General features: G+C 43.1%; 1 protein-coding gene across 5 annotated transcripts in view; it reads left to right on the top strand.

The window, feature by feature from the left end:
• cep152 (centrosomal protein 152) overlaps window positions 1–23,371 on the top strand; it is a 306,980-nt gene that overhangs the window by 47,848 nt on the left and 235,761 nt on the right. For all 5 annotated transcript variants that reach the window (XR_010020130.1, XM_063065688.1, XM_063065689.1 and 2 more), the window contains exon 3: window positions 7,366–7,469. Coding sequence is in view for 4 of the 5 variants with exons in the window: in XM_063065688.1 (XP_062921758.1) it covers window positions 7,366–7,469 (104 nt within the window). In the remaining variant the exon portion in view is untranslated. The remainder of the gene's footprint in view (window positions 1–7,365; window positions 7,470–23,371) is intronic.

Below are 23,371 nucleotides of genomic sequence, written 5' to 3'. Positions count from 1 at the left end.
CATTGAGTGTGAAACCTTTTCAGTTTCTCATACTGCATCTTGTCTCAGCATTATAACCATGATAATTTTACATGTGGGCAAATTGCAAATGTTATTCCGCTATTTAAGAAGGGTGGGAGGCAGCAGAAAGGAAACTATATTCCTGTTAGCCTGACATCAGTGATTGGAAAGTGTCACAAAAAACTGTGGGTCAATTGTTTAAGAAAAATAACCAGATAGCTTGAGTCGCAAAAATAAATTGAGGTGCTTTTATTTACCTTAAAACAAGACAAAATCTGGGGAAAAAGAACTAAAATATATATTCTCTTCTCACCCTGTCTCTTGCAAAAATGCCATCCCCTTCTCGCATTGACGACTGCATTGGCGCTGCTTCCTGCACGCATGCTGAACTCGTTGACTTTTTTAACTTTGCCTCCAACTTTCACCCTGCCCTCAAGTTTACCTGGTCCATTTCTGACACCTCCCTCCCCTTTCTAGATCTTCCTGTCTCTATCGCTGGAGACAGCTTATCCACTGATGTCTACTATAAGCCTACTGACTCTCACACCTATCTGGACTATTCCTCTTCTCACCCTGTTTCTGGCAAAAATGCCATCCCTTCTCACAATTCCTCCGTCTCCGCCGCATCTGCTCTCAGGATGAGGCTTTTCATTCCAGGACGAGGGAGATGTCTTCCTCTTTTAAAGAAAGGGGCTTCCCTTCCTCCACCATCAACTCTGCTCTCAAACGCATCTCCCCCATTTCACACACATCTGCTGTCACTCCATCTTCCCGCCACCCCACTAGGAATAGGGTTCCCCTGGACCTCACCTACCACCCCACCAGCCTCCGGGTCCAACATATTATTCTCCGTAACTTCCGCCACCTCCAGCGGGATCCCATCACTAAGCACATCTTTCCCTCCCCCCCCCACCTGCTTTCCGCAGGGATCGCTCCCTACACGACTCCCTTGTCCACTCGTCCCCCTCATCCCTCCCCGCTGATCTCCCTCCTGGCACTTATCCTTGTAAGCGGAACAAGTGCTGCACATGCCCTTACACTTCCTCCCTTACCACCATTCAGGGCCCCAGACAGTCCTTCCAGGTGAGGCGACACTTCACCTGTGAGTCGTCTGGGGTGATATACTGCGTCCGGTGCTCCCGATGTGGCCTTCTACATATAGGCGAGACCCGACGCAGACTGGGAGACCGCTTTGCTGAACACCTACGCTCTGTCCGCCAGAGAAAGCAGATCTCCCAGTGGCCACACATTTTAATTCCACATCCCATTCCCATTCTGACATGTCTATCCACAGCCTCTTCTACTGTAAAGATGAAGCCACATTCAGGTTGGAGGAACAACACCTCATATTCCGTCTGGGTGGCCTCCAACCTGATGGAATGAACATTGACTTCTCTAACTTCCGCTAAAGCCCCACCTCCCCCTCGTACCCCATCCATTATTTTATACACACATTCTTTCTCTCACTCTTCTTTTTCTCCCTCTGTCCCTCTGACTATACCCCTTGCCCATCCTCTGTGTTCCCCCCGCCCCTTGTCTTTCTCCCCGGACCTCCTGTCCCATGATCCTCTTATATCCCCTTTGCCAATCACCTGTCCAGCTCTTGGCTCCATCCCTCCCCCTCCTGTCTTCTCCTATCATTTTGGATCTCCCCCTCCCCCTCCCACTTTCAAATCTCTTACTAACTCTTCCTTCAGTTAGTCCTGACAAAGGGTCTTGGCCTGAAGTGTCGACTGTACCTCTTCCTAGAGATGCTGCCTGGCCTGCTGCGTTCACCAGCAACTTTGATGTGTGTTGCTTGACTTTCCAGCATCTGCAGAATTTCTGTTGTTTACTCCTGTTTGAGTACTGTTGAGGGGGGACTGCTTACCTGGCGGAAGCAACAGTGGCCGTGCCTCTGGCACAGAGTCCAGCCCCGTAGCTCAGAAGGGTAGGGAAAGGAAGAGGAGGGCAGTAGTAATAGGGGACTTGATAGTAAGGGGGTCAGATAGGCGATTCTGTGGACGCAGTCTGGAGACCTGGATGGTAGTTTGCCTCCCTGGTGCCAGGATATTTCTGATCGTGTACAAGAAATCCTGAAGTGGGAGGGAGAGGAGCCAGAGGTCGTGGTACATATAGGTACCAATGACATAGGTAGGAAAAGGGGAGAGGTCCTGAAAGGAGAATATATGGAATTAGAAAGGCAGTTGAGAAAAAGGACCGCAAAAGTAGTAATCTCTGGATTACTGCCTGTGCTACGTGACAGTAAGAGTAGGAATGCAGTGAGGTGGAGGATAAATGCGTGGCTGAGGGATTGGAGCAGAGGGCAGTAATTCAAGTTTTTGGATCATTGGGACCTCTTTTAGCGCAGTTGTAACCTGTACAAAAAGGACAGGTTACACTTGAATCCTAGGGGGACCAATATCCTGGTGGGGAGATTTGCGAGGGCTACTGAGGCGACTTTAAACTAGAATGGTTGGGGGGTGGGAATCAAAGAGACTAGGAGAGAGGAGGTTAGTTCACAAATAGAGAAAGTTAGTAGGCAGTGTGTGAGGGAGGATAGGCAGGGGACAGAGATCAGGAGCACTCAGACCAAAGATGTAGGGGACAAGGAAGAAAAAGATGATAAAGTTTTTTGCTCCATTAAGGATGAAAAGAGAGTAAGAGGTGGAGAGTTTCTTAAATGCATCTATTTTAATGCTAGGAGCATTGTAAGAAAGGTGGATGAGCTTAGAGCATGGATTGATACCTGTAAATATGATGTTGTAGCTATTAGTGAAACGTGGTTGCAGGAGGGGTGTGATTGGCAACTAAATATTCCAGGATTTTGTTGCTTCAGGTGTGATAGAATAGGAGGGGCAAGAGGGGGAGGTGTTGCATTGTTTGTCAGAGAAAATATAACAGTGGTCCTCTGGCAAGATAGATTAGTGGACTCATCCAGGGAAGCTATTTGGGTGGAATTGAGGAGTAGGAAAGGTGTAGTGATGCTTATAGGAGTGTATTATAGACCACCTAATGGGGACTGAGAACTGGAGGAGCAAATTTTTAAGGAGATAGCAGATATTTGTCGTAAGCACAAGGTTGTGATTGTGGGAGATTTTAATTTTCCACACATAGACTGGGAAGCCCATTCTGTAAAAGGGCTGGATGGTTTGGAGTTTTTCAAATGTGTGCAAGATAGTTTTTTGGAGCAATACATAAAGGTACCAACTAGAGAAGGGGCAGTGTTGGATCTCCTGTTAGGGAATGAGATAGGGCAGGTGACGGAGGTATGTGTCGGGGAGCACTTCGGGTCCAGTGATCACAATACCATTAGTTTCAGTATAATTATGGAGAAGGATAGGACTGGACCCAGAGATGAGATTTTTGATTGGAGAAAGGCTAACTTTGAGGAGATGCAAAAAGATTTAGAAGGAGTGGATTGGAACAATTTGTTTTATGGGAAGGATGTAATAGAGAAATGGAGGTCATTTATAGGGGAAATTTTGAGGGTACAGGATCTTTATGTTCCTGTTAGGTTGAAAGGAAAGGTTAACAGTTTGAAAGAACCATGGTTTTCAAGGGATATAGGAAACTTGGTTCGGAAAAAGAAAGGGATTTACAATAAATATAGGCAGCTTGGAGTTAATGAGGTGCTCGAGGAATGTAAATGTAAAAAGAATCTTAAGAAAGAAATTAGAACAGTTAAAAGAAGATACGAGGCAGCTTTAGCAGGTAAGGTGAGAATAAATCTAAAGGGTTTCTGCAGTTATATAAATAGCAAAAGGATAGTGAGGGATAAAATTGATCCCTTAGAGAATCAGAGTGGACGGCTATGTGCGGAGCCAAAAGAAATGGGGGAGATTTTGAACAATTTCTTTTTTTCTTCGGTATTCACTAAAGAGAAGGATATTGAATTGTGTTAAGGTAAAGGAAACAAGAAGGGTAGTTATGGAAAGTATGACGATTAAAGAAGAGGAAGTACTGGCGCTTTTAAGGAATATAAAAGTGGATAAGTCTCCGGGTCCGGACAAGGTATTCCCTCGGACCTTGAGGAAAGTTAGTGTAGAAATAGCAGGGGCTCTGACAGAAATATTTCAAATGTCATTAGAAACGGGGATGGTGCCGGAGGATTGGCGTATTGCTCATGTGGTTCCATTGTTTAAAAAGGATTCTAAGAGTAAACCTAGCAATTATCGGTCTGTGAGTTTGACGGTAGTGGTGGGTAAATTGATGGAAAGTATTCTTAGAGATGATATATATAATTATCTGGATAGACAGGGTCTGATTAGGAACAGTCAACATGGATTTGTGCGTGTAAGGTCATGTTTGACAAATCTTATTGAATTTTTTGATGAGGTTACTGGGAAAGTTGACAAGGGTAAAGCGGTGGATGTTGTCTATATGGACTTCAGTAAGGTCTTTGACAAGGTTCCACACGGAAGGTTAGTTAGGAAGGTTCAATTGTTAGGCATTAATATTAAAGTAGTAAAATGGATTCAGCAGTGGCTGGATGGGAGACGCCAGAGAGTAGTGGTGGATAACTGGTTATCAGATTGGAGGAGGGTATGTAGCGGTGTGCCTCAGGGATCTGTACTGGGTCCAATGTTGTTTGTCATATATATTAATGATCTGGGTGATGGGGTGGTAAATTGGATTAGTAAGTATGCAGATGATACTAAGATAGGTGGCATTGTGGATAATGAAGTAGGTTTTCAAAGCTTGCAGAGAGTTTTAGGCCAGTTAGAAGAGTGGTCTGAAAGATGGCAGATGGAGTTTAATGCTGAAAAATGTGAGGTGCTACATTTTGGTAGGACTAATCAAAATAGGACATACATGGTAAATGATAGGGCATTGAAGAATGCTGTAGAATAGAGGGATCTAGGAATAATGGTGCATCGTTCCCTGAAAGTGGAATCTCATGTGGATAGGGTCGTGAAGAAAGCTTTTGGGTATGCTGGCCTTTATTAATCAGAGCATTGAGTATAGGAGTCGGGATGTAATGTTGAAATTGTATAAGGCATTGGTAATGCCAAATTTGGAGTATTTTGTACAGTTCTGGTCACCAAATTATAGGAAAGATGTCAGTAAAATTGAGAGAGTACAGAGGAGGTTTACTAAAATGTTGCCTGGGTTTCATCTCCTAAGTTACAGAGAAAGGTTGAACAAGTTAGGTCTTTATTTTTTGGAGCGTAGAAGGTTGAGAGGGGACTTGATAGAGGTTTTTAAAATTATGAGGGGGATTGATAGAGTTGACGTGGATAGGCTTTTTCCATTGAGAGTCGGGGAGATTCAAACAAAAGGACATGAGTTGAAAGTTAAAGGGCAAAATTTTAGGGGTAACATGAGGGGAAACTTCTTTACTCAGAGAGTGGTGGCTGTGTGGAACGAGCTTCCAGCAGAAGTGGTTGAGGCAGGTTCGATGTTGTCATTTAAAGTTAATTTGGATAGATATATGGGCAGGAAGGGAATGGAGGGTTATGGACTGAGTGCAGGTCAGTGGGACTAGGTGAGAGTAGGAGTTCGGCACAGACTAGAAGGGCCGAGATCGCCTGTTTCCGTCCTGTAGTTGTTATATATGGTTTATATATCTTACAGTCTTATGGTCTTATTTGGCTGTGATTTGTACTTGGATGTCTTTTCAATTTTGCAGGAGCCATTGCTTCATTTGTAAGTTGTTCACCACAGAGTAGGCAATGAAATAGGACAACTTGAATCATTAGTCCATGTAAAACCTATTGTTAAGTAGTTTTTATTGTAAGGACTGAAGTCTTTTGTGTCCATTGTTGCCCTTGTGCAGTGAAATGTCTCAGAAGATTTAAATTCAAAAATCACCTGTAAAACAAAGGAGTCAATAAGATAAAAATAGGCAAGTCCATGCAATGCTCGGAAGATGCACTTCTCGTTCCTCATTAGCCTACCATCCTCCCCTCCATGCAGTACAGCACTCACCAATTATCAACGGCCTCCCCTATCTCGCGTTAAGAACGAAGATGGACTCAACCAAATAAAGATGGTCCTACTGCACACAGGCGAGGAACAGTAGATCACATTCTCTAATGATAGCAGAGTCAGTATAGAAATGGGCCCTTTTAGCCCACCTTGTCCTGTGAACTCAGTCCTGTACGGCTCGTTAATACAATATCTATCTGCCCATCATTTGGCAGCAACTCAATGCATAAAAACATCCAGACATGGTTTAGTTATTGTTCAGGCCAAATATCAGAATGGGAAAAAAGGGATCTAACTGACTATAGAATGATTGTTGGGACCAGACAGGGTGTTTTGAGGATTTCAGAAACTGCTGATCGCCTGCAATTTTTACGCACAAAGTCTCTAGAGCTTACAGAGAATGGTGTGAAAATTAAAAAAAAAGCATCCAATGAGTGGCAATTCCGTGGGTGAAAATGCCTTGTTGATGAGAGAAGCTAGAGGAGAATGGCCAGACTGGTTCAAGCTGGCAAGAAGGTGCCAGTAATTCAGATAGCCATGCATTACAATAGTGGTCTGCCGAATGGCATTTCTGAACAAACAATACATTGAAACATGAAGTGGATGGGCTTACATCTACAGAAGACTACAAGCATACACTCAATGCCTATATTTTAAGGTACAGAAGGTACTGGATAAAGTGGTCACTGAGTGTATAATATACTATAATGCTTTTAGTTTGATACAGGAATCTATGTTTCTAGTACAATAGAATGCGATATTTTTAGTAACTATGTCCTCTTTGGATAGTGACTAGTGTACATTTGACTTTATATTTTGCTATATTTAGGTCTAAGGTTTATTATCACTGAAATATGTTGTGAAATTTGTTATGAACATATGAATGTAGCAGCAATAGAGTGAAAGAGGCCAAGATTACTATAAGTTACCAAAATAAGCAGTGCAAAAGACAAATATTGAGGTAGTGTCATGGACAGTTCAAAAATCTGATGGTAGAGGTTTAAAAGCTGTTCTTAAAATGTTTTGTGTGGGTCTTCATGGTTCTGTATCAACTCCACAAAGGTGGTAACATGGAGGGGTCATGTTCCGTTTGGTGAGGACCTTCAATGATGGGTGCTGACTTCTTGAGGCACCACCTCTTAAACATGCCCTAGGTAGCAGAGAGGGTTGTGTCTTAACTTTCTGCTGCCTCTAGCGAGGTAGTACATTATAGGCTTCATATCAGCCCGTGATGCAACCAGTTACAATGTTCTCCATTATACATAGGTAGAAATGGGCTGATATGTGGTAGCATACCAATTCTCCTTGAACTTCTAAAGACAAGTGGAAATCCTTTCTGTTTTGAACATAAGCATGACTGACTTTTTCTTGTGCGTTAAAGGAACAGAATATGGTATTTGGTGCATGTCTGTTTAATTGTTGTACTAATGTTTTATTTATTTATTTTATACTCAGCTACACCAGTTGTTGATGACTGATCTTCCTGATGACATGTTGGAGGACAGCAGAGACGTTTCTTCTCCAGAGCTGAATTTCTCCAACTGCACTGCTAATAACAGGTTTTTATTTTAATAATTGTTATATTTATTTAGACTCGCATGTATTGCGAATAGGAAGATGTAATTATACATTTGTTAAGAGGTTGGATATATGGAAAAGAGTGGGCCAATTGACGATGGGTATAAATATAAACCAGAAAATGTGAATACCTGGAAATGTCATAAACCAAGATCTGGTATAATAAAGTTCATGCTGATAACAGTGTCAATATTGATTAGAAGAAGAAGAAGAGACTACAGTTGCTCGAATCTAAAACTTCAAAACAGAATGCTGGAAGAATTCAGTAGGTCAGTTCCGGAGGCCCAATCAGCATATGGAGCAGAGCATTTTGAAGATGTTACTCTCAGGTCAGCGAAGCTTGTATAAAAGGAGAGCTTTGCAGGCGTTTGGACATTCCAGAGGTCCAATCAGCATCGGGAACTAAATATAATTCGCACTGCGAATTAAATAAAAGTACAGAAGGGGCAAGCGGGGCGGCCATTGTTGGGAGTAGGCCATCGTTGAGAGTAGGGGCGTCAGGCTTTGACTTGAGGCTTCGACGTGAAGAGGCTGAGGCCAAAGAAACAGTTTAGAGGATTTGGTCTTGACTGCCCATTGTACAGTGCATGCAGGATGGCAGATATGGCAGTGGAATGCTCTTCCTGTCGGATGTGGGAATTCATCGAACCTGATAGTCTCCCTGACAACTGCACCTATGAGAAGTGCAGCCAACTTCAGCTTATGAAAGACCACAATAGGGAGCTGGAGTTGGATGAACTTAGGATTGTCCGGGAGGCAGAGTAATTGATTGATATGATGTTTGAGCAGGTGGTTACACCTAGAGTGCAGAATTCAGTGAGTAGATGAGTGAACACAGGGCGAGGTAAGGAAGAAGGAAGTTGTTGTAGGGTCCCACTGTGGCCATTCCCCTCAGCAACGGGTATACCCCTTTGGATACTGCTGAGGGGGATGTCTATCTGGACAAGGCAGCAGCAGCCAGACCAATGGTCGGCTCTGAGCCTCAGAAGGGTAGGGTGAAGTCAGGCGGAGCAACAGTCATAGGGGACTCGATAGTTAGGGGGACAGATAGGAGATTCTGTGGCAGCAAAAGAGACACCAGTATAGTGTGGTGCCGCCAGGGTGCTAGGATGTCTCTGAGCGGTTGCAGAATATCTTGAAGGGGAGGATGAGCAGCCGAAGTCGTGACACATGTTGGTACCAATGACATAGGCAGGAGAGGGGTGGAGGTCCTGCGCAGTAAGTTTTAGGGAGTGAGGAAGAAGACTGGCGAGCAGGACCTCCAAGGTGGTAATCTCCAGATTACTCCCAGTGCCATGTGCTAGTGAAGGTCAGAACAGGAAGGTAGTGCAGATGAATGAGTGGCTGAGGAAATGGTGCAGGCGGCAGGGTTTCAAATCCTTGGATCATTGGAACCTTTTCTGAGGAAGGGGTGACCTGTACAAGTGAGGTTGGTTGCTCCTGGACTGGAGGGGAACCAATATCCTGGGAGGAAGGTTTGCTAATGCTATTGGGGAAGGTTTAAACTAGATTGCAAGGGGGTGAGAACCAAAGTGAAGAGGCAGAGGATGGGCCATTGGTGCACAAGTAGTGATAGCTTGTAGGGAGATTATGGAGGATAGGTAGATGATAGAGCGAAGAAGCATTCAGCCAGATAGTTTGAGATGTGTCTATTTTAATGCAAGGAATATCATAAGCAAGGCGAATGGACTTAGAGCAATGATCAATACTTGGAACTATGATGCTGTGACCATTACAGAGTCTTGAATGCTGAAAAGGAGGAAGTCATGGAGGGATTGTTCACTGAGTCTTTGTGGGTGGAAGTCAGAAACAGGAAGGTGGCAATAAATCTATTTTGTGTTTTTTATAGACACCATCCACCCACCCCCCCACATAGTAACAGAGACATCGAGGAGCAGATAGGCAGATTCTGGAATGGTGCAATTATAATAGGGTTGTTGTGATGGGTGATTTTAACTTCCCTAATATTGACTGGCATCTCCTTAGAGCAAGGGGTTTAGATGGGGTGGAGTTTGTTAGGTGTGTTTAGGAAGGTTTCCTGACACAATACTTAGATAAGCCAACTAGAGGAGAGACTGTACTTGATGTAGTATTGGGAAATGAACCTGGTCAGGTGTCAGATCTCTCGGTGGGAGAGCATTTTGGAGGTAGTGACCACAACGCTCTCTCCTTTACCATGGTGCTGGAGAGGGATAGGAGCAGACAATTTGGAAAAGCATGTTACTGGGGTAGGGGGAATTATGATACTATTAGGCAGGAACTTAGGAACTTTGGTGCATAAATTGGGAGCAGATTGTGACGAGAATACACATAAAATTAAGATGTTTGCTGGCCTGGGTTAGCATCAGTGACATCAGCAAGTGGTCTGCCACCTGCCCTCAGGGGAAGGAGAGATAAGGAACAATGGAGCAGCGTCTGGAGATGTGTAATGAGGGGACAGGGGAGAGAGAGCTGTCTGGAGTGGCTCCCCCCTTTGAACCTTGAACTGTTTGAAGTGATGGACAGGTGATACCCCAGCAGGGGGATAAAAAGGGACCGGTTCGCTAAGGCAGGACACGCGCCACCCGAGGTAACGAGACCCTGGAAGCGGTACGCTTCTCACGAGTCGGTGAGAGGTATCAGACAACGGCCAGGGTGGAAAGGTACGATCAGCGGGAACCCGGTGTGTGTCCGCCCTTGCCTGGGTGCCGGGTTCACTGCAGAGGATCGACCGCATCTGGAGGAGGGGTCACAGTCGGTGACCTCAGGTGACATTACCAAGGACCCGCCCAAGAGTTGCTTGTGAGCCATATCGCCGGTCTGTGAGTGAAGCCGTGTATGAATAGTTGTTCCTGTTCCCTCTCTCTCTCCCCGCACGTTGTCCATCGCCATGGCAACGATTACTGCGAACTGAACTACTAAACTGGACTGAACTTTGAGTCACTTTGAAATTTGGTCATTTACCCCTAGACAACAATAGAGCTTGAGTGATGCTGTTATCTTAATTCTGTGCACATGTGTGGTTATCATTGTTGAACTGTTGCATTTATTATCCTTTCGATTACTGTGTTGCTTGTTTCTTTAATAAAACTTTCTTAGTTCTAGTACTCCAGACTCCAACTGAGTGATCCATTTCTGCTGGTTTGGCAACCCAGTTACGGGGTACGTAACAAGATGTTCTCAGGGAAATGCACTGTAGAAATGTGGCAAATGTTCAGGGAATATTTGCGTGGCGTTCTGCATAGGTATGTTCCATGAGGCAGGGAAAGGATGGTATGGTAAAGGAACCATGGTGTACAAAGGATGTAGACAATCTAGTTAAGAAGAAAGGATAAGTTTATAAAAGGTTCAAGAAGCTAGGTACTCTTAAGAGCTCTAGAAAATTACAAGGGTTCCAGGAAAGAGCTCAAGAATGGAATTAGGAGAGCTAGAAAGGGCCATGAGAAGGCCTTGGTGAGCAGGGTTAAGGAAAACCCCAAGACATTGTACAAGTATGTAAAGAGCAAGAGGATGAGCTGTGTGAGAATAGGTCCAATCAGGAGCGAGAGTGGAAATGTGCATGGAGCCGAGGAGGTAGCAGAGATACTTGATGAATACTTTGCTTCAGTCTTCACCAGTTCAATTGAGGGGATGACTTACAGCATACTGAAGCATCTGAGTGTATAGACATTAAGAAGGAGGATTGCTGGAACTTTTGAAAGGTATTGTTAGATAAGTCGCCGGCTCTGGACGAGATATACCCTAGGCTACTGTGGAAAGTGAGGGAGGAGATTGCTGAGCCTCTGGTGATGATCTTTGCATCATCAATTGGGGCCGGAAAAGTGCCAGAGGATTGGAAGGTTGTAAACGTCGTTCCCTTGTTCAAGAAAGGTAGTAGAGATAACCCTGAAAATTATAGATCAGTGAGTCTTACTTTATTGGTGAGCAAGTTGTTGCAGAAGATCCTAAGAGGCAGGATTTATGAGCATACGGAGAGACATAACCTGATTAGGGATAGTCAGCATGTCTTTGTCAAGAACAGGTCGTGCCTTATGAACCTGATTGAATTCTTTGAGGATGTAACAAAACGCATTGATGAGGGAAGAGCAGTGGATGTAGCGTATAGGTATTTCAGTAAGGCATTTGTTAAGGTTCCCCATGTGAGGCTCCTTCAGAAAGTAATGAGGCATGGGATCCAAGAAGACCTTGCTTTGTGTATCCAGAATTGGATTGCCCACAGAAGGCAAAGGGTGGTTGTAGATAGTTTGTACTCTGCATGGAGGTTGGTGACCAGTAGTGTTCTGCAGGGATCTGTTCTGGAACCGCTACTCTTTGTGATTTTTATAAATGTCCTGGCTGAAGTTTAAAAAAAAATATGCTGATGACACAAAAGTTGGGGTGTTGTGGATGGTCTGGAGGATTTGTCAGAGGTTGACATCAATAGGAAGCAGAACCGGGCTGAGAAGTGGCAGATGGACTTCAACCCAGATAAGTGTAAAGTGGTTTATTTCAGTCAATCTAATTTGAAGACAGAATATATTATTAATAGTAAGTCTCTTGGCAGTGTGGAGGATTCGTGAGATCTTGGGGTCCATGTCCATAGGATACTCAATGCTGTTGCGCAGGTTGACGGTGTTGTTAAGAAGGTGTTGGCCTTCATCAACTGTGGGATTGATTTCAAGAGCCGTGAGGTAATGTTACAGCTATATAAGACCTTAGTTAGACCCCACTTGGAGTACTGTGTTCAGTTCTGGTCACCTCACTACAGGATGGATGTGGATACTATAGAGAGAGTGCAGAGGAGATTTACAAGGACATTGCCTGGATTGGAGAGCATGCCTTGTGAGAATAGGTTGAGTGTGCTTGGCCTTTTCTCCTTGGAGCAACAGAGGAGGAGAGGTGACCTGATATAGGTGTATAAGGCATTGATCATTTGGATAGCCAGAGGCGCTTTCCTAGGGTTGAAATGGCTAACACGAGGGGGCATAGTTTTAAGGTGCTTGGAAACAGGTACAAGGGGGTTTTCAGAGGTAAGTTTCTCACAGTGGTGGGTGCGTGGAAAGCATTGCTGACAACGGTGGTAGAGGTGGATACAATAGGGTCTTAAGAGACTCTTCGATAGGTACATGGAGCTTAGCGGGCTATGTGCTAGGGAAATTCTGGGCAGTTTCTAGAGCAGGTTACATGGTTGGCATATGGTTGGCATTGTGGACTGAAGGGCCTGTAATGTGCTGTAGATTTCTATGTTTCTATCTGGGGAGGCAAAAGATATAAAGTTTGAATCAAGACTCTGCCACAAACTGGGAGGGAATAGGAAAAATCGCTAATATACAGCGTTGAGGAGGGGATCGGGTGGGATAGAGGCTGGGAGGTGGCAAGTTTGGACCAGGTGGTGGAGATCCCACAATTCAGTTTTCTTCTCCTTTTCACCTTTCCTAACCCCTTTCTCACCACTTGGGGAGGAGGTATGGAAGCCTGAAGACTCATGCCACCAGGTTCAAGAACAGCTACTTCCTTTCAGCCATTCGATTTACGAGACTACTGACAAAACTATTTGCTGAAGTTTCGCAATACAATGCCCACTTTGTATTAAAATGGAATATGTAGTGTCACGAACCCCATGACGGGAATAAAGAACCAGCAGAGATGGAAAACACTTTGGGGTCCAGTATTGCTATAAACTAATAATATTTATTAGTAACTATGCAATACAGTAATATAAATGTAAATAAATCAAACAGGTTAGCAATGATTTTATATATATATATGTGTGTGTATATATATCAGTAAGTGTGGAAATATATGTATGAAAAGCCAAGCTTCTTTAAGTTTAGGGGTAAAAAGATGCAGTCTTACAATGATGAGTAAAGTTCAGTTTAGTTCGTGGTTTTGAGTTGAGTAGTGATGGGGAGGGAGAGATTTGAGTCTTCAGGTGAGCTGACGCTGTCGATCTTCTCATTGTTCTTTGAAATCCTTTAAAAGTCACCGACTGTGACTTTAACAAAGGGGACCGGTTTTCTGTGGTGGAGCTATCCCCCAGGCGAGGGTGGACACATGGACAACTCCCCACCAGCCAACCCTTTTCCTCTTCCCACTGCAAGAGCGATAGATCGATCTGCCTGATCGATCCTCCAAAACCCACTTTTTCTGCGGGCACAACAATGCTCATTCAGTGTCCAAACATGTGTCTGAGGTCTGTATCATCTGACCTCCTATTTATCTCACTGTACTGGGTACCACCTGTCATTCAAATAACTCCTTCCTTCCTTTGTGTAAGAAATGCAAGCAGGCAAAAAGTCCTTGGAAAAAGTATCAACAACCTGCCTTCGGTCACCATAGCAACTTTGAAGCTGCTCGGTGCCATCTCTCCCCAACTTAGCAGAAATCCAAAAGTTAACCAGTTCTTTCTCGTTCCTTAAAGTGACAGTCCCACAGTTAGTCTTCGTCTTTCTCTCTCTTTTACAAACCAGTTGGTGTTAAATAACTCTCTTTTCAAAACAACAGTTCATAGGGGTAATTCAGGATCCCATCACAGTATATTTTGTTCTAATTGTGTTTGCTGTTGTAAAAATTAACTGTCATCCCCTCCCCATCTGGCTCTACATAGCATCAGCATGGTAGTGTATTGGTTAGAACAATGCTTCACAGTACCAGTGATTCAGGTTCAGTTCCTGCTGCTGCCTCTAGGGAAAGCTTTTGACACTGTCAGACAGCAAGATCTTCTGGAAATGCTTCAAAATCTTGACATAGATGGGAAAGATGTACGTTTCTTAAGAAACTTACACTGGGACCAGACAGCATCCATCAGAATAGAAGTGAGTGAGTATGTGAATATCATGAGACGAGTCAGGCAAGGTTGTGTCTTTTCACCAGACTTATTCAACCTGTATCGTGAAAATATCTTGAGAAGTATCAAAGACATCAATTGGAGGCCATAATATAAATAACATATTATGTTATTGAGACATGTACATCCAGCTCTCCTGTAAAAAATCAGCAAAGTACCATTTAAACAAAGCAAAGTTAATAAATCCTTTCCGAAAACTACTTATAAACTTCTCAAGACTATTTTACGATATGCCTCATAAACCGCAACAGAAGAAGTCTGTTGTTGAGAAGTCGCTGCGAAATGAGAAGAAAAAAGGGCCTACTGCAGTGTGGAACCTCGGACTCAGGTTGGATCTCCTTCGGAGGAGACATATTTTATCTCTGGCGTAGAAGAACAGGGAACAATGGCGGCGGTAGCGGTCCCTGGGAAGAAGATGCCGGAATTGCGCATGCACAAAGAAGTAGGCATGCGCAAATCGATACAACTCAAACTACAAGAACCGACGGCCACTGCAAGTGAAAGTGCCTCAGAGTCAGAATTGGATTCTGCAGAGAACGCAGATGAAGAAGAGGAGGAAGAACTGGAAGAGATTAAAAGTAAAGGATATGATGGAGACATAAAAGAGGCTTTATTACAAGTAATGATTGAATTAAAAAGATTAAAAATAGAGCTTAGAGACATGAAGATGAGGTATGATAAAGCTATGAAAAGACAGGAGAAAATGGATAAGGAACTTCAAAAGTTGGAAAGGACAATGGAGCATATTAACGATAGAGCGGAAAAAACAGCAAATGATATGCTTGTTTGGAAAACGGAAAGAAATCGACGGTTGGAAAAAATGGACGTGCTGGAAAATTTTAGTAGACAAAATAATATCAAGATTGTTGGTCTTAAAGAAGGTATAGAAGGAGACAATCCAATAGAATTTTTTCAAAGATGGATCCCGGAAACTTTGCAAATGAAAGAGGGAGACCGATCAATTGAAATTGAGCGGGCACATAGAGCTCTAAGACCAAAACCACAAGATGTCCAATATCCATGATCAATTTTAATAAAATGTTTAAGATTTCAAGACAAAGAAAGGATTCTACCGGCAGCTGCTCAAGCTGCCAAGAATAGAAAAGGACCATTGATGATAGAAGGGAGCAAAATTTTTTTCTACCCTGACATAAGTTATGAACTTTTGAAGAGAAGGAAGAAATTTAACCCAGTGAAAAAAGTCCTATGGGATCATGGTTATCAATTTATATTGCGTTATCCTGCAACTTTGAAGATTTTTTTGGCTAACGGAGAAAAAAGATTTTTTGACGATTACCGGAAAGCGGAGGAGTTTGTTCAAGATTCTTTGAAGATACAGGAACAAACCCAGGGGAGCGAGATGGATTAAAGATGAAGATTGGGTCAAGGAATAGACTTGCTGGATTTTTAAAGGCGGAAGAATATATAAATATGTTATTAATTATATGATAGAGGGGAAGAAAGGTTAAAGTTTGAGAAATATTAGTTGGGAATAGTGATATTAATTTTTCTATATATATACAATTTTTTTGTTACCGGGGAGCTGGAAGAAATACTGACCAATCGCCACGGAATTCATGTGTGCAAGCGTGGCAATAGCCACGACCCGCAAAATGGAGGGGGGTAGTGTTGTGTTTTTTTTTTCATTCACAACATTAGTAGGGGGGTATTTTGTTATTTTTCTTTTTGTATCATATCTATCTTTTATTTCTTTCTTTTTGCCTGGATGATTGGGAGGGAAACATATAGCAACATAGTGAAGCTTAAAGAGATTCCCCAAGGAACTAGGAGAGTTGAGAAGCTGAGTAATGTTTTAGATTGGAGTAACTTTGTTAAGAATAATGACTAATTTATTGAATTTTTTGAGTTTTAATGTTAATAGGCTTAATGGACCGGTGAAAAGAAAAAGAATCTTAACACATATTAAGAAAATGAAGGTAGATTTAGCTTTCTTGCAGGGAAGCATTTAACAGAAACAGAACATCAGAAATTAAAGAGAGATTGGGTGGGTAGTGTTGTTGCAGCTTCACTTAATTCAAAAGCGAGGGGAGTAGCAATTTTGATCAATAAAATGTTACCAATTAGAATACAAAATGTAATAACCGATTCTGCGGGGAGATATGTGATTATACACTATCAACTTTTTTCTGAATTATGGACTGTCAGGAATATCTATGCACCAAATGAAAATGATGGAAAATTCATACAAGAAGCTTTTTTGAATTTGGCTGTTGCACATGAAAAAATATTAATAGGAGATTTTAATTTTTGCCTAGACCCAGTCTTAGATAGATCAACTAAGGCTGTTACAAAATCGAACGTAGTAAAACTAACTTTATCATTGATGAAAGATTTAAATTTGATTGATATATGGAGAAGAATCAATCCCAAAGAAAGAGGCTATTCGTTCTATTCTAATAGAGACAAAACTTACTCAAGGATAGATCTTTTCCTATTATCAATGAATATTCAACACAGAGTGAAAAATATGGAATATAAAGCAAGAATATTGTCAGATCACTTTCCTTTATTAATGACAATAATAATGACTGATAAGGAAGAAGTGACTTGGAGATTTAATTCAACATTATTAAAACGTCAAGATTTTTGTGATTTTATGAAAAAACATCCAATTTTTTTTGGATACAAACTCTCATTCAGTGGATGATAAATTTATACTATGGGATGCGATGAAAGCATATTTGAGTGTCAGATAATAAGTTGTACGTCTAAAATTAAGAAAGAATATATGGCAGAACTAGATCAATTGGAAAAAGAGATTACTAAATTAGAAAGAGAATCTCATAGCCATATGACGGAAAAAAAACGAAGATAGCTTGTCAATAAGAAGTTACAATATAATGTGCTTCAGACATATAGAATGGAAAAAGCAATCATGAGAACTAAGCAAAGGTATTATGAGTTAGGTGAGAGAGCACACAAAATTCTTGCTTGGCAGTTGAAAACAGAACAGGCTCCAAAATGATAAATGCAATTAGAACAAGTGCAAATAAAATTACTTATAAACCTTTAGAAATTAATGAAACCTTCAAAAGTTTCTATTCTGAATTATATCAATCGGAATCACAAAATAATGTTAATGAGATAGAAAGGTTTTTATCACAAGTAACTCTTCCAAAATTGAATTTGGAAGAACAGAAGGGATTAGATATGCCTTTTACATTAAAAGAGTTTGAAGAAGCTTTAGGATCACTTCAAAGTAATAAATCTCCAGGAGAGGATGGTTTTCCACCTGAATTTTATAAAAAGTTTAAAGATTTATTATTTCTTCCTTTTATGGAGTTAATATGTCAAGCGGAAAAAATACATAAACTCCCAGAAGCTTTCTCAACAGCGATTGTAATAGTATTGCCAAAAAAAGATAGAGATCCTTTAAAATCAGCATCATATAGGCCTATTTCTTTGTTGAACATGGATTATAAAATAATCGCAAAAATTTTATCGAATAGATTATCTAAATATTTACCAAAATTAGTACATATGGATCAAACAGGATTTATTAAAAATAGACAATTGGCAGATAATGTAACTCGGCTACTCAGTATAATTCATTTGGCACAAAAAAGGGAGGAGATGAGTATAGTAGTAGCCTTGGATGCAGAAAAAGCATTTGATAAATTGGAATGGGATTTTTTATTTGAAGTATTAGAAAAATATGGGTTAGGAACATCTTTTATAAACTGGATTAAAACTTTAAATACTAACCCTAACGCTAAAGTAGTGACAAATAGTCAAATTTCAACACCATTCCAGTTAAAAAGGTCAACTAGACAAGGTTGTCCATTATCACCTGCTTTATTTATATTGGCGATAGAACCATTAGCAGAACTAATTCAAATTGATTCAGGTATTAAGGGTTTTAGAGTTAATCAGGAGGAATATAAAATTAATCTCTTTGCTGATGATGTTTTGACTTACTTAACAAACCCACAGCATTTGTTACGTAAATTATCTTCTAGATTGGGTGAATATGGGAAAGTATCAGGGTATAAAATAAATTGGGATAAAAGTGAAATTTTACCTCTTACTAAAGGAGACTATAGCCAATGTCGATTAGCAACCCAATTTAGATGGCCGGTAAATGGCATAAAGTATTTAGGTATAAGACTTGATAATGATGTGAAGAATTTATATAAATTTAATTATTTACCACTATTGAAAAAAATTCAAGAAGATCTTGACAAATGGATGATACTACCAATAACATTAGTGGGTAGAGTCAATGTTGGAAAAATGAATATATTTCCCAGATTTCAGTATTTGTTTCAAACATTACCAATGAAATTGCCACAGAATTTTTTTCAAGAGTTAAATAAATGTGTGAGAAAATTTCTTTGGAAAGGTAAGATGTCAAGAATATCATCGGAAAAATTGACATGTAAATTTGAGTTAGGAGGGTTACAACTTCCAAACTTTAAGAATTATTATAAATCAAACCAACTTAGATTTATTACATCTCTCTTTGACGAACGAAAACCGGGATGGATTAGACTAGAATTAGATAAGATAGGAGAAAATACACCCGTAGATTTTATGTATAAATGGGAATCTAAATGGATACGGGAAAAGAAAGAATCTCCTATATTAAAACATTTGATTGATCTGTGGAATAAGATAAACGTTGATAATGAAATTAAGAAATCTTTAATAGCAAGGAGACCTTTGATCCAAAACAGATTTATTCCTTTTACAATGGATAATCAACTTTTATATAATTGGTACCAAAAAGGGATTAGATCTATTGGAGACTGTTATGAACGAGGTATGTTGATGTCATTTAAACAACTAAAGAATAAATATAAAATATCAAATAACACTTTCTTTTGTTACCTTCAATTAAGGACTTATTTAAAAGGCAGACTGGGTCAAACAATGTTTTTGCCAAAACCCAATGAAATTGAAATTTTAATTCAAAAAGGAAAAATTAAAAGATTTATTTCTTGTATGTATAATTGGATTCAAAAACACAATTAAACAAGGAATCCACAAGTCAAAACAAAAATGGGAAACTGATCTGAATATTAATATTGATGAAACAAATTGGTCAAGACTGTGTCTTGGCTGTATGACAAATGTGATAAATGTTTGACTTAGATTAGACCATAAGACCATAAGACAAAGGAGCAGAAGTAGGCCATTTGGCCCATTGGGTCTGCTCCGCCATTTTATCATGAGCTGATCCATTTTCTCCCATTTAGTCCCACTCCCCTGCCTTCTCACCATAACCTTTGATGCCCTGGCTACTCGGATACCTATGAAACTCTGCCTTAAATACACCCAATGACTTGGCCTCCACTGCTGCCCGTGGCAACAAATTCCATAGATTCACCACCCTCTGACTAAAAAAATTTCTTCGCATTTCTGTTCTGAAAGGGCGCCCTTCAATCCTTATGTAACGTTCCGTTATATTGGCTCGTGTATGTCCAGGGGAAATCCCGCCCAGCACCTGCTTCAACACTCCCCACAGGGTTGGTGGCCGCCCGAATCAATCACAAACATCAGTCATCAGCCAGCACACCCAGTAAATTTTAACAAATACACTTTATAGATATTACTAATTCTATGACATTAATATACATTTGATACAGAGAGGAAAGTAATGGAAATAAAAAAGGCGCCAACACTTATCAAAGTCCAAGTTCTTCGCGCGCTACCGTTGGAGCTCAATTCGACGTCAGACGACCACCCGAATTCCGTCGACTCACGGCTCGGGACCACCCGAAGTGATCGACCGGAGCCTCTCCGCACGTCCGCCGTCCTCCTCGTCTCTCCTCCGACTCCCCGCCAAAACTCAGTCCACAGTCATATCATACAGCATGGCATCCGAAAACAAAACGATACATAACCACCCATTGGCTAATAGAACCTGGTTATCTCATTTAAAGTAAAACAAACTGTTAGCGCAAACTCTCTGCAGCGTTAAACACAACAAAGCCGCATTCCCCAGATTAACATAACAAAATCGCCATTTTAAATGTAACAAAAGAAAGACCCCGTACACTCTCCCCCCACCTCAAAAAGTCATGCCCTCATGACGTTAACAGAGTTCACCAGTACTCCTTGTAAAACACAAAACCCAACCCAAGTGCATAAAGCAGTGACATAACTTTGCAGGGCAGTAGAGATCACACCCTGCTCTCCCAGCGCTATATAAGTGAGTCTTTCTGGGGGATGCCTACTCCTCTGAGGCCTCTGTACTTCCTCTGCTGACTCTCCCTGTTCAGACACCCCAGTTGACCCCTTGAGCCGATCTGACGGACCTTCCCCTTCACCAGGATCCCTCTGCCCCGGTGAGCCCACTGGCTCGGGTTCTGCCTCCACCCTCTCCTCCCCCAATGCCGGCTGTAATGCAGGCGGCTCTGCAACACCCTCCCTTGGTTCCCCTGACTCAGTGATGGAAGGGCCAAGAGTCTCTTCTCCCGGCACCGGGGAATCAGCGAACGGAAGCAGGTACCACACATCCGAATCATCATCTTCCAATGACGTATCCCTTCTTGAGGTGGGGACCGGCCCCGTCTCCTTCGCAGAGGGCTCTTACCACGCCCCGCGCCCTCGCAAAGTCCTCGTAATAGGAGTAAACTCGCATTCGGGCTCTGGGTCCATCTTCACCTCTCGACCCAGAGGCAACAGCTGGTTCCGATGGAGTACCTTGACAGGCCCCTGCCCGCCCTCAGGTCTCACCCGGTAAACCGGGAGATTCGGCATCTGACTCTCTACCACATATGGGGTGGCTGCCCAACGGTCCGCCAACTTGTGCTTACCCTGTAGTCCTAAATTCCAGATAAGGACTCGGTCTCCCGGCAATAGCTGGACGAACTTTACCTTCTGATCATACCTCCTTTTATTCCGCTGGTTCTGCTTGGTGGCTGCCACCTCAGCCAACTCGTACGCCCTTTTCAACTCTCTCCTCATATCGGACACGTACTTCAGACATGGCTTCGAAGGTATTTCCCCCGCTTCAGTCCCAAAACACAGATCAATGGGCAACCTTGCCTCCTGTCCGAACATCAGATAGTAGGGCGAGTACCCCGTAGCATCATTGCGAGTACAATTGTAACAATGAACCAAATGGGCAATGTGCTGACTCCACTTACTCTTCTGTCCAATCTCCAAAGTGCCGAGCATGTCCAGCAGGGTCCGGTTAAACCTCTCGGGTTGAGGATCACCCTGTGGGTGATAGGGGGTGGTTCTGGACTTTTCAACCCCAAGCATATCCAGCAATTCATGGATAAGCCTGCTCTCGAAGTCCCGTCCCTGATCACTGTGGATCCGCCGGGGAAGGCCATAATGAACAAAGTACTTCTCCCATAACACCTTCGCCACTGTAGTCGCTTTCTGATCCTTAGTAGGAAAAGCCTGCGCAAATCTAGTGTAGTGATCTGTGAGGACCAAGACATTCGCGGTATTGCTGGTGTCTGGCTCAATAGACAGGAAATCCATACACACCAGGTCCATGGGTCCCGCACTCTGCAAGTGGGATAACGGGGCCGCCTGCGCAGGCAGGGTCTTCCTCCTGACGCAACGGCTACAGGTCTTACAGTATTCTTCCACCTCCCCCCTCATCCGGGGCCAGTAAAACCGGTCCTTGACTAATCCATAGGTCTTCTCTACCCTTAAGTGCCCAGAATCATCATGTAGAGCCTGGAGCACAACCTTTCGATACTTCTCAGGCATGACCAGCTGCCAGCGCCGGGGGTGGTCCGGAGGCGACGTGACCCGGTACAGGACATGGTTCTTCAGCTTCAACCGGGGCCACTCCTTCAGTAGTAGTGGAACGGAGGCACGTTTTGCCTTCTCCACCTGCCCCATATCACCCTGGCTAACCGCGTACCAGATAGTGCCAATGCTTAGGTCATCACGCTGAGCCGCCTCTACTTCCTGGGGACTCAACTCCGGCAGCTGCCTGTTCCTCAGAGCAGTCACATTACAGTAAACAGTGGGTAGCGCGTCATCGTCAGCCCCCAGTTGATCTACTGCCCGATCTGTTCCCATCTGTGCTCCTACTTCCCCGTCGCTCCCAACTTGACACATAGCCTTTACTCCCTGGGCAGGGACACTCTTCCACTCCTCGGCTGTGCCCAACTCGTCGTGCGCCCGACGAGGCAGGGCATCTGCATTGATGTTCCGACTCCCCGGGCGGTACTTCAGGCTGAACTCATAGGCAGACAAGGCTGCTAACCACCGGTGCCCAGTAGCGTCCAGCTTCGCCGAGGTCAGGATATAAGTGAGGGGGTTGTTATCAGTTCTCACCTCAAACTGGGCCCCGTATAGGTAGTCACTCAACTTTTCCACCACCGCCCATTTCAACGCCAAGAACTCCAGCTTGTGGGTGGGATAGTTTCTCTCAGATGGCGACAAGCTCCGACTGACAAATGCCACTGGCCTCAAGCCGTTTCCCTGTTCCTGGTACAGAACAGCCCCCAGACCGTCGTGACTGGCATCAGTGTGTAGAACATACGGCTTCCGGGGATCAGCAAATGCCAACACTGGGGCCTGCGTCAGCGCCCTTTTTAGAGATTGGAACGCCTCCTCACATTGAGCATCCCACCTCAATCCAAAAGGCTCCCCCGGGTTCAAGTATCCTCCTACCTCCGACCCTCGGTCTCCCTTCCTCCTCCTCCCCACAGGTGGATAGCCACACAGCAGCTGGTTCAATGGATGACTCATTTTCGCATATCCTTTCACGAACCGCCGGTAATATCCGCAAAACCCCAAAAACGAGCGTAAGGCACTCACCTTCTGAGGTCTCGGCCAGGTGGTGACTGCGGCTATCTTATCTGGATCGGTGGCCACTCCATTTCGCGAGATTATGTCCCCGACATAGCTGACCGACGTCTTACAGAACTGGCATTTATCCAGGGAAAGTTTTAACCCTTCCTCCTTCAGCCGATTCAGCACCTTCAGCAGCCGCTCCTCATGTTCCTCCAGTGTAGATCCAAACACTATCAGGTCGTCCAGGTACACCAATACCTCCAGCAGATTCATGTCCCCCACTGTCCGCTCTATGAGCCGCTGGAAGGTGGCTGGGGCCCCCGAGATACCTTGGGGCATTCGTTC

This window comes from Mobula hypostoma, chromosome 13 (assembly GCF_963921235.1).
Source record: "Mobula hypostoma chromosome 13, sMobHyp1.1, whole genome shotgun sequence".
NCBI classification, from domain to species: domain Eukaryota; kingdom Metazoa; phylum Chordata; class Chondrichthyes; order Myliobatiformes; family Myliobatidae; genus Mobula; species Mobula hypostoma.
The sequence above is the reverse complement of the archived record's forward strand: the minus strand, read 5'-3'. Positions and strand labels throughout refer to the sequence as shown.